The sequence below is a fragment of the Danio rerio genome, chromosome 19, assembly GCF_049306965.1.
Source record: "Danio rerio strain Tuebingen ecotype United States chromosome 19, GRCz12tu, whole genome shotgun sequence".
Lineage (NCBI taxonomy): Eukaryota > Metazoa > Chordata > Actinopteri > Cypriniformes > Danionidae > Danio > Danio rerio.
In genome coordinates this window covers 32,310,001-32,322,500 of record NC_133194.1, presented here as the reverse complement: position 1 = coordinate 32,322,500, position 12,500 = coordinate 32,310,001, and the positions used below count along the sequence as shown (strand labels likewise).

The 12,500-nt window shown below is 36.8% G+C and overlaps 1 protein-coding gene across 4 annotated transcripts in view; it reads left to right on the top strand.

Annotated features, from left to right (window-relative positions):
- The window catches only part of txlna (taxilin alpha), a 17,417-nt gene that overhangs the window by 534 nt on the left and 4,383 nt on the right, over positions 1 to 12,500 (top strand). For 2 of the 4 annotated variants that reach the window (NM_001099230.1, XM_073930573.1), the window contains 8 exon segments: positions 75 to 236; positions 1,705 to 1,959; positions 3,352 to 3,443; positions 5,596 to 5,766; positions 8,513 to 8,707; positions 10,235 to 10,354; positions 12,057 to 12,131; positions 12,407 to 12,499. In NM_001099230.1, the coding sequence (NP_001092700.1) occupies positions 95 to 236; positions 1,705 to 1,959; positions 3,352 to 3,443; positions 5,596 to 5,766; positions 8,513 to 8,707; positions 10,235 to 10,354; positions 12,057 to 12,131; positions 12,407 to 12,499 (1,143 nt within the window). In that variant the 5' untranslated portion in view covers positions 75 to 94. 4 annotated transcript variants of the gene reach the window in all.

The following is a 12,500-nucleotide window of genomic DNA, read 5'->3' as shown; positions in this document are numbered from 1 at the left end:
CCGAAACCTTCAAGCTGTTTTATGATGAAGCGTGTCGTCTTGTTAGTCTTTAACTTGTGCATTGTGTGTTTTAGTATTTGCTTATAAATTAGCCATGCAGAGGCAAATGGAGGATCCTGCAGCTGATAGCAGTGCAGATGATACTGAGGAGAGCACGCCTGCATCTGAGATGACCAACAGCCCTAAAGAAGCTGAAACACAGCCGGACGGCTCACCAGCCAACAAAGATGAAGGCTGTAAGGGACATGATATGATTTTGTCATTTGGAATGTGTTTTTATTTTCCAAAGCAAAGTTTTCTCCCTTTCATATTAAAAATTAGTTTATTCTGTTCATAATACCCATTTTATTCTGCATTAATATTTTTCTTGACTGAATGTTATCAGTGTTGTACTATTCTGCACAGCATTTTGAAAATTAATATTTTTATCCATTTCTCAGTAAATATAGTCAAAATATTTTGGTGCATTTGAACAAAACAGATTTATTGAACAGATATGCTTATTTAAATTATATTTTAGTCACCAAACATATTTAGAAATGAAAAAATAAGTAAAATCAAGTTAAATATTGCAACAAAATAAATTACTACAAAACATCAACAACATTTTAGAAATGTTTTTTTTTTGTTCCCCCATATTGTATCTAACATTTTTCCCTAACATAAACTTGGGTGTACAGATGTTTTTACTGTTATCATAATTTGGTTTGTTAGTTCCAGTTTTGGCTGATTAAGTACTGATTAAGCTGATGTATATGCGGAAATCAAATGTATTATTTTAAACAGTATATAAAAATAAACTTTAAGAAAATAAATTCTATTTATATAATTATTTTCTTTATTTAAAAAGTTTAAATCAAAAAGCATATCAAGTCAATTAAAATTATGGTGTTTATTTAGTTGCACATAAATCTTTTTCTATTTATTTTTTTTTTAAATGTAATAAACATGGAATGCATTTAAACTTTTTTTTTTCATTCAGTTTTATTTTATTTGTCTGCTAAGTTTTTAAAAAATTTTTTTTTTATTCTGCTCTCTTAAAAAAAAAAAAAAAACACCTTCACCATTTTTCCTTAGTTAAATTGTGTTCCTGACACCACCAGTTATTTATTTATTTGTTTTTTAATTATAAATTAATACACTGTTGCCAAAAGTATACCAGGCAGTTACAGTACTTGTTAAACTGTTAGTTAATATCACTTTTAAAAGTGCATTCTACAATAGCGAAATATGTCTGTCCCATTTTGTTGTGGAGACACTTGAGTTTCTGTTTGCATGACATTGTAATTCTCAAAAAAAAATAAATGAATAAAATGCTTGTAAAGTGACTTGGGTTACCATCTAAATATTATATATGGTGACAAGTGCTTTAGTATGAATGTATATACAAACAAAATCATGCTGTTTATTAATGCAGAACAGACAGACTTCATATAAAAAATTTTTTGTAGTTTAATTGTCACATGCATTCATCGGTTTATCAGATGTTCAGCACTGCTTTTGATTTATCCAAATATTTCTTGAAATTGTGTTGTGCAGCTTATTCTGTTTTTAATGGCTGGATTCTGCAGTTTTGCGTTTTCTGCATCATAAAAATGATAGGGGCCATAAATGACACAAAACACCAACTTTACATCTATAACTTTTGTTGTGGAAAAGCTGTTTTCAATGCAGTGTTTCATCTCGCATGTTTCTTGTGTTCAGTGGCAGAGGCTGGGGCAATTTCTTCTTGTGATATGGCTGAGGAGCTGAGCAGACAGCTGGAGGACATCCTCAGCACCTACTGTCATGAGGATGGCAGTGTTGGCAGCAAGAATGCCGCCGTGACCAATGGTGTGGAAGTCAATGGGCTGTCTGAGAAGGAAAACGGCAAGCAGGAGGAAGCCAAACTGAATGGCAACGGATGTGTAGAGAAAGATCAGAAGAAGCTGCAGGAGAAGAAGAAAGTGAAGGGACTGGGTGAGTTGGTATAAAATACTTTACATACTCGAATTGACTTTATTTGTCAGTTATGTACACTACCAATTTAATACCTTAAATATAATTACATTAATACTGTTATTCAACTAGGATGCATTAAGCAGTAAAAATGTTAGTGTTTCAAAAGATTTCAGATATATTCTGTTCTGTTGAAGAAATGATCCTGTAAAAATGTTGTGCTATAAAAATATGAAGGCTCAAACCATTTTAAACTTTGACAAAGAGAAGAAATGCTTCTTGATCTCCAAATAAGCATATTATAGTGGTTATAGTGATCACCTGCCAATGAAAAATGGAGTAGCGATTCTGAAACGTAAATATGTATAATATGGCGAATATATTAATGTTACGTCATTTAGATGTTATTTAGGGTATTTTTGACCTAACATATAATAATTTTGTGTGCGTATAACCAGTGATTGAACGAACAACTAAAGATTGAATATCACTGCAATTCATTATTTATTGGCCATACTTCCAGTTAAAGCAAGTAAAAAAAATATTGTACAGTAAAAGAAAAATATTTACAATGAATAAATAATAATTTACCTGATGGATGTGAGGTGGTTAGAGGTGCTCAAATCAAAGAAAAAATAAATCAAAATGTACTAACTGTATTAAACAAACTAAACTAAATATGAAAAGCATGAAAAGAAACCTCTTCAAGGTATCAAACGTCTTAACTAAACTACTCTAACTAAAAACCAAAACATGCACACAAAACAACACACTCTCCTGAACCTGATGGAATAATACAAAAGTTAATCTAGGTGTTATAAATGTATATCATTCAACTTGCTTTTTTCCACACCTTCTCTGAGGTATTACTCAAATATATCAGTTACTTGCAGTGTAACTGAGCATATCATATTTTTAATTAAATAAATGTAGCCTCTGTGAAAGATAAAAAAAAAAGTCTCGTCAAAATCATATGAATTAAAATGCATGTAATGTATAATAAAGTTATTAATATTTCAGCATGTTCATAGTTGGCCAGTTTTGTTCCACTCAGTACCTTTCATGAGCTGTCACTTTCATAGTTCAGTTCAATTCATACTATCATGAACTGCTGAAGGTTTTTAAAGAACTTTGTCTTATTGTATCAATTTCTAACTAAATAGTATTTGATAAAGAGATCAATAAAGCTTTGTTAAATTATTTAGTTATTCATAAACCCTCAGAAACTTTTTCGTTTTCTATTAGTGTCATTTCACACTGCAAGGAAGTGGTAACCTGTAGTAATCGACCCAAATGGTCAATTATGACAATCAAATTGAGAGCTTTTGAATCAAAATCAAAGCATAAAATGTGTCAACTCCAGTAATAAACCCTCTTGTTAACTAAAATTTGTTTTATACTTGTGCATTGTAGGGAAGGAGATAACTCTTTTAATGCAGACCCTCAACACACTGAGCACTCCAGAGGAGAAGCTGGGTGGTCTCTGCAAGAAGTATGCTGAGCTGGTAAGAAATGATTATATTATGATCACCTCCAACAGTATTTTGTTCTTGCATACTGTCTAGATAGATGGATAGAAAAAGTAATGAATACTTATAGATATTGTATTAACTTCCTTGTTTCAAGAATAGTTTGACAAGTAGCTGTCTTCATGTTACACGTTCTTCATTGACTTATTTTTTTAAGTTTTTTGCAAGTCTTTATGAATGAGACACTGACCCGTGCTATTAAAATAATTTTTAATAGTACAAATAAATATTATTTTATTTTGAGGTGGCATGAATCCATTAATATTTTGTCAGAGGTAATTTTGTTTGAAAAAAGTTTACTATAACAAAGCATATAAAACAGAGGGTTCTCAAGCTCTACGTTAAAAGGTCCAAATTTGAATTTTATCAACAATTGATATTGCATAACTTGTTTTTAATAAACATCCATTACATGCATCACAAGTCAACACTATTTTTCTTTAAATAAAGTTGCATTTGCATTTAAATCACATTAAATACAATGTAAATGTGGCAAAACCAATACTAAAAGTGAATTTTTTTTTTGTACAAAATACAACAAAATATAGACTTAATAGTATCTGAATGCAGCCATGATATGCAAGTTAAGATTGCATATCTCAGAAATGCAATGTCAGACAATGCGCACAATGATGCTAATGAGGTCACTGTGAGTGTTAGGGTTAAGGCTGATTTATACTTTTGCGTCAAACACCGGCGTATGCTACGGTGCTGATGCAATGCCCTTCGCCGTGGCTGTCGGCGTCGCTGACGTGCACCTCTCAAAAAACAACACGCAAGCTCTGTGATTGGTTGGCTTGGTAGCGCTGACGAGTCGGGGCAGGACCGAGAGCCGTGCGAATGGCGCGAACCCAATGTAGCGATTGTTTACAAGTGTGGAGTCCCGTGAAGGAGCTCCGGATGGAAAGATTTGTTTTGTGTTTACCTCATAGTTAAAGCTGTTGCACGTCCGCCGGTTCCTGCCTCAAAATGAGCGAGTTTGAGTCACTTGTTCAGGAAACGCAAAACAAAAGCGAAGAAACTCAACACAGAGGAACATTTACACCTCACTGCCAACTAGCGTTTCGGAAGTGTTAATGCAGACCAACAGAGACAGCGCACAGAAGTATAAATGCACAGCTGCGTGTGTTGCCTGCGCCGTGAGTTCACTTGACGCAGAAGTATAAACCAGGCTTTAGAGGTGGGGTTAGGTGAGCATTGCATGTAGCTCAGATTGCAACTGCACCAGGTCTGCATCCAGACCTCTCTCCAAAAAAAGTGAAGAATACAAAAGGTGTGCAATGAAAACTTTAGGTGTTGTAGTTTTGCGGTTCTTAAATTTGTAATTTGTATTTTGTGGATACTGCCATTCAAAATGTCCATGTTTCATTTCATAGTGGCGTTTCATGTTTCCACAATATATATATATATATATATATATATATATATATATATATATATATATATATATATATATTATTGTTTATAGTGACAATAATGGTAAAATTTTCAAAAACATTTTGTATTGAAATATCTGTACCTACACAGATGCTTTTCTTATATTGAGTTTTTATCTTATTTTCAGCCCAAATGTCTGAAAACTCGAGTTAATAATTTTTAGACAAGTAAAAATATCAAAGCGATAACAAGATTATTTTGCTCATCCCAATGACAGATTATTTTACTTTCGCTTGTATGATATTAAGACTAGAAACAGACAAAAAGTTTAAGAAAGAAAATGTTTTTTTGCAGTGTACTGGCATTACTAAATGAAGTTCAGGGGCAAATAAAACCAAAAATAAAAGACAGTTTTTAGGTAGATCAAAGGAAGTGCTTGTTTCATGAGTTGCTGATGTATTCTGACTGGGATTAGACAGTGTTGTCTGTATAAATGAGCTGATTAAGGGTTAATAGGACCACGGTTGCCCTAAGCCTTTGGGCGGACATTCAGCTGCCTAAGCTTCAGTTTCTATACATGAATACAATACCAGGAAGTGCTGAGAAGTTTCAGCCCACATTTCCACTTATGTGACTTTCTTCAGTGTAATTATTCAGTACACATGCTATTGAATGTTAATATTCTACTGTCTTGACAACCCCATATTAGCAGACTTATAATGATGTGCCTCTTCTGTTATATTTCTTGTAGTTAGAGGAGCACCGTAATGCTCAGAAACAGATGCGGGTGTTGCAGAAGAAGCAGACGCAGCTCATTCAGGAGAAGGACCATCTAAGAAATGAGCACAGCAAGGCCATCCTGGCACGCAGCAAACTGGAAAGTCTCTGTCGAGAATTGCAGAGGCACAACCGCACACTTAAGGTACACCAACTTGATTTGAATGCAAATAACAAGATAAGAGGGATCACTGGAGGAGTTATGTGCATGGCACATTCAAATTTTTAATTCAAAGTAGGGGTGTGCGATAGGGGTGCAACGTTTTTCAGTACAAAAAAATAATATCGTCCCTTTGTCCTCCCACAGTTCAGTGCACTCTGTGATCCACGGTTCACAATATGCATTATTAATATTGGTTTGGTGATTAAAATAAATGCAACAAAGCAAAAAAAGTTCTGGCTTCGTACACTTCCGATTACCATTCACATGCATTTTACATGCAAGGATCTGTCCATTCACCTCTTAGTATGTAAGTCTGTTGTTGACATCACGGCTCCTTGTGTCTGTGTGCGTGTGGAGTTTCTGAGAGTTGTGAAGAAGAAAAGTACAGGTGAGACCAAACCATAGTGCATTGCCGTCAGTGTTTCAACAGACTCTTTATATAAATTCAGACACAAAAATAGCCACTGATCTAGGCTATCTTTGTTGTTGCAAAGATAGCCTAGATCAGTGGTCACTAACTAATGGCTCGAGGCTTGTGTCTAGACCAAGAGGTGTCCCATATAGACCCGGACATACAGCATAAAAAATGTTTACGTAGGTTTATTACTGCAGTCCCGTTCCCGCTGGGTGTTATTTTGCACCCACTATTTATTCACTCTGTTTACCTGCTGTCTGCTAAGAAAAGTTTTACTCTCGACGGACTGTTCATGCCTAGTTAGGTTGAGAGAGAAGAACCGAACACTCTCGTTAAGTTTCAATGGTGCTGTTAAGTGATAACAGAGCTCTCCGGAATGATTGTTAATAAAACAAAAGCATTGCTGCCTTGGTAATGCAAGCATAATGTGAAGAGAAGTAATCTATACTCTAATAGTGCTCGTTTATTAAAGAGCCCATATTATACATGAAATAGGGTCATATCTTGGTTGTAAGGGTCTCCAACAACAGTCTAATATGCATGCAAGGTCAAAACACTTTCATGGTCTTATAATCTGCATTTATTTTTACCTAATTATCCCAGCGACTCCCGTATGAATCGTCCAGTGATTCATTTGTTCCCAAACCCCTCCTTAGCGCGAAGCTAATCTGCGCTGATTGGACCGATGACAGTCTGTCGCGATTGGTCGACTGCCTTCAGTCAGAGAGTGAAATGCCCAATAGCTAATCAGCAATATAGAAAGTAATCACAGTTCATACACGCTCGATAGTGTAGGCGTGGACTTTAGCTGCCACACACACACACAAAAACACACACACCTCCGGACGACAACGCTCCCGCTTCCGCCCGCACCCGCCAAGTTTAGCCTGAACCCGACCGCTCCCGCTTATATGAAAAATTTGTTGCCCCGGTGCCCGACCCGCACCGTTTTCTGCCCGCCGCGATGGATCCCGCTAAAGAGCGGGGGAGAACAAAACCAAAAATCATCCAGCTATACAGTCCAGCCAAGCTGTCTCTATAAACACACACAGCACCAAGCACACACACACAGACAATGTTCTCTCTCTCACAGACATCTCTCTCTCTCTCTCTCTCTTACTCTCTCACTCTCTCTCTCTCTCTCTCTCTCTCTCTCTCTCTCTCATACGCGCGCATGCGCACCTACACACACACAAGCACCAAGCACACACACACAGGCAAAGCTCTCTCTCTCATCACGGATATTGCTAGACAGCCCGCCCCCGTACCAAATTAAACCCGTTACCGACCGCTCCCGCGATTTATTCGGAAATTTATTCCCGCGATGCAGAAATCTGGCGCGGGGACAGCACACCTCTACCACGGAGCTCCGTAAACAAAGCAGCACGCGTCGCATTTTTAATGTGACTTTGCACGCGATAAGAGAATATAGCCAGTTAACCTGATACAGTACACGCGGTTACAAGTAACAAATCACAACTAAATAAATTTGCAAGCTTGAGTAAACGAGGCAACTTTAATCGCACGTACTTACACTTGAGAAATGGAGGAAGAAAAATCCATCCTGACATCCATCAGTAAGTTAACTTACTTTTTACTGATCCTTCCTTTAACAAACGCAGATGAAGTATTCTTTGTAGCATGTAGTTTCCAGTAGTTTTCAACTGCTTGGTAATAATGCTGATGTTTCATCTTTGGGTAGACCCTCGATAATATCCATCTGCAGACTTCAATCGACCGGCATGTTTGTGTGCGTGTGTTTGTGGGTGTGTGTGTGTGTCTGGATTTCTGCGTCAGAGGGCGGGGCCTCAGGTTTGAAATCTCCCGGGTTTACGCGTGCACGTGAATAACTTGGTTTCGTTCGTACGTCATGGCGAAACACCTAATGACTCGGTATCAAGGCGACTCGTTTGAAGCACTATGAGTCGACTCTTTTATAGATGAATCAACCGTTTTAAACACTGTATTCTTACAGATTTAAGCCTTAGCTGGATACTTCACTTCACTTAGAGCTGTGTTACACACTACATGGAGGGGAATTTTCAAAAACCCATAATATGGGCTCTTTAAGATGTGTTGACATAATTATTATCTGCAGAATTGGTTGAGACTGAGTCGAGAAAAAGGGGGAAATTTAAGCTTTTTCCAAAGCATTTTATTTGAACATACTATTTCAAAATGTCTTAAATAGCAGAAATAGCAAAAAATGTCCGCAGATTCCGTCTGGCCCTACATATGGGTAAAACAAACAACATTATCAAAGATGATAAATATTGCCACACTCCTAATTTTTATGTTTGCTTTACTTGGCAGGAGGATGGTGTGCAACGTGCCCGATTGGAGGAGGAGAAAAGGAAAGAAGTGACTTCACACTTCCAGGTGACACTGAATGACATCCAGGCTCAGATGGAGCAGCACAATGAGCGGAATGCAAACCTGAGACAGGAGAACATGGAGCTGGCTGACAAACTAAAGAAGCTTATTGAGCAGTACGAGCTCCGAGAGGAGGTGAGACGGAACAAAAAAAACTAAAAAACATCATTGTAATTTTGATTGAAGAGTAATGCAATTTTAAATCAGAAACATTATTAGTTAGTAGGGATGTAACGGTATCAGAATTTCACGGTACGGTAATACCTCGGTATGAATGTCACGGTACGGTATTTATTGAATCATTTACAGGAAAAAACAAAACTTATGAAAATACTCCAAAAAAGTGCCAAAAGTGTCAATGACATACAAATTAGTCATCTATCTGTAAGCTTTGAAACAGGAACTTCAATTTTAATAACAAAAAAATATTAAACCATGTAAAAAAAATTAAGTTTCAATTTAGTAGTGTTGAAAACTCATCACATTCAACATTTAATCACTCACTCACTTAGATAGAGATGGGTTTAAAGGAAAATTATCATATAAATATAATCTGGTAAAAGCTGGTATCTCTGGGTATTTACAATGTCCCCTGCAACAGAAAAAACCCCTCTCATTTGGGACTGAGGTTTCTGGGACAGAGAGATATGACTTGGCCCAGGTTGACAGCAGTGGGTAACGTTGTGCATTGTCTTTCCCCCACTTGAGAGGACAAACCATGAGTGAGATAGAGATCTCATGTCTGCATCAATCTGAACAGTGTGCTGTGTTTCTGCAGTCCCCATGACTGATTATTAGTCCTATTCCCCAACTTGCAGGCACGTGCACACACAGGGCTCAACCTGTGCAGTGCACATGCCCTTTTTAGTCTTGGATAGAAAGTTCCCTTCCAAAGTGATCAAAAGTGCCCCCGCGACGCGACATACCCTCCGTCCCCGCTTTACAGTACGCGCGCGACAACACAGCTGATAAGAACTCGCGCGACAACACCACTATTCAGTATGCGCGCGACAACACAGCTGATAAGAACTCGCGCGACAACACCACTATTCAGTACGCGCGCGACAACACAGCTGATAAGAACTCGCGCGACAACACCACTATTCAGTACGCGCGCGGCGACAACACCCAGCTCTTTTTCATCCCCGCTTCTAGCAGCACACTCCATTTCCGCATTACTGGATCTGTAGCGACAACAGACCGCAAGGGATTAGGGCCAAGCCTGGGCTGATGGGAATTGTAGTTTCCGGTACCTCCCGTTCGCTTCATTCGTCTGAGCAAATTTTCTAAGAAGACCTAAAGTTTTACCGAGTCATGCGACTACGGTAATATCGAAAAACATTAATATTGCGGTATGACGGTATTTACAATACCGTTACATCCCTATTAGTTAGGCTTTAAATGTTAAGTAGAAGATAATTGTATATGTAGTGAAAGAAGATAAACAGTATTTTTATTCTCTTCAATCAATGTATCACATTAGTTTGCAATCATTCATTAAAATTGACAAAAAAAAAATCACAATAGTGGGACTAGCTTGTAGTAAAGCATAATTTTATCGACTGTTGCCTTTGGTTTTATTATTTGTATACAGTGTTATTCGTCCATTAAGACTTTTAAGTGATGAACTGATTTTAAGTATGACTTGTTTTTTTCTTTTAGCATATTGACAAGGTGTTCAAACAGAAAGATCTGCAACAGCAGCTAGTAGATGCAAAGCTTCATCAGGCACAGGGTCTGCTCAAAGACTCAGAGGACCGGCATCAGAAAGAGAAGGACTTTGTGAGTTTCCACATCATTTTTTTAGTACTTCAATTATTTTTCGATGACTTCAGATGATACTGGTCATGGGATTTCTAGAATATCAATGAATTTAATACAAAAGTCAGGGGATATATATATATATATATATATATATATATATATATATATATATATTCCTGTCCAAGTTATGGAATATGAGGAAATTTTGTAGGGGAGGGAGAGAAAGAGGAGAGGGTTGGTTGGTTGGTATTATTGTATTTTTTTTTTCTTAGCTGGGATCTGATGTACTACCCTGTCAGTGAAAGACTGTCCAGCAAACTCACAAGCAGTGAATTGTGCATCTGCTTTTTAATTACCTTGCCATAGTAGCCATATAACGCATATGAGATTAATGACGTCAGTACAAAATAACCGGTTATGATAATTACTAAACTGATACCAAATTGTTTGTCTGCATCATGGTGCATCAGAAAAACAATTAATTTTGACACCCCTAGAATTTTGTTTGTCATTTTAAAATTGTAAGACCCATTAGTCAATTTCTTATTATTGTGGCCAAAAATGACAAAAATTTCTTAATTTACTGCAACATTTACAGCATTTCTTATGTTGTGTTGCTGTAAAAAAATATATATATATATATATTTTATATATTTTGACCTCAAGAACTATTGGTCTCTGTAATTGATATAATGGAAATGCTGAGAAGGTTTACCTCTTAACTATATAAAGCCTGCTCCATCTTATTTGATGCATAACTCTAGATGGTAAAAATAAGCAGCTGTTGAAATCTCTTTAACAGCAGCATTAGAAAAAAAATCATGTTTTATTCAGTACTAAACCTACTACTAACGTGTATGACATTTTGTGTCCTACTTTTGAATCGAATTGTCTGAAAAAAAAACTCTTGGAAATGTCCTGGAAAAACAGTTTTTAAAAAGAGTGGGAACCCTGTAAAAATTAAATATGTCTAAAACCAGTCACAGGCTGCCATGTTGTGTCTATGACTGCTATTGTTCACATGCCGAGTGAGCCCTTTCTATTTGTGAATAAAATGTCATTTAATATAAAACTAGAATTGAAAAGTGTCCTTGCAGACCAAAGTATATCAGAACCATTTAAAAAAGTAGCAAGCTTCCCTAAATTTGCAGTGTTTGCTTTATTTTGCTTTAGCAGAATTGTGGAAATTTTTCTTTTTTAGACATTTAAGGTCGGAAAAGTAATTGACATTTGGTTTAAAAGTAAGCAACCAGGAATCCAAATATATATTTTTCTTTACTGAGGGAGGTGAACGTACAGACGTTTACTGTGATACTGCCCCCAAGTGTGTGTGTGTGTGTGTGTGTGTGTTGTTGCCTAGGCTATTTTCTCCACTACTAACATGCTGAGTTACAGACCTCGCCATCAAGGTGTCATTTTAGAGTACCTGCATGCAGAATGAATAGAACAAATACTCATTTTTTATGGTTGCCATTTAGTTACTGAACAAATCTTTTGAGGAGGAGAACATATTGGTGCTAAAAAGACTGTAAGTTGTGTAGCACACTGTGAATTTGATGTCTTAATGTTTGATTGGCCAGTATAAATGGCACTATGCTGCAACTTTAGTTACTTAAACAGCACAATAAAGTTGATTCTTAGTCTGTTGTGTGTATTCCATCTGGACAGAGCGGTCGGTTACTGAATAATATTTGTATTGTCTCGTTTCTTTCTTTTCCAGCTCCTGAAAGAGGCAGCAGAGTCTCAGAGGATGTATGAGCTCATGAAACAACAGGAAGTTCATCTGAAACAGCAGGTGAGTAGCATATAAGACTGGTCTGATCTGGCTAACATGCTGATAGAACATCTCAATAGTTTCCCTCAAAGAGTTGTTAAGCATGATGAAATTTGGGAAAAGTTTCTGATTGAAATCTCAAGGTAGTTAGAAACAGTACTTTTACATCTCGACTGACCACTTGGTAAATGGATCAATAAAAATGCTAGTTGGAAACAGCGCCTTAGATGAGTTTTTACAAGGTCAAATGCTGCTTCCAAAACATGTTGTATTGGAATCATCTCTTTTTTTTCCAGCTTTCGTTGTACACCGAGAAGTTTGAAGAGTTCCAAAACACACTTTCCAAAAGCAACGAGGTCTTTACTACATTCAAACAAGAGATGGAAAAGG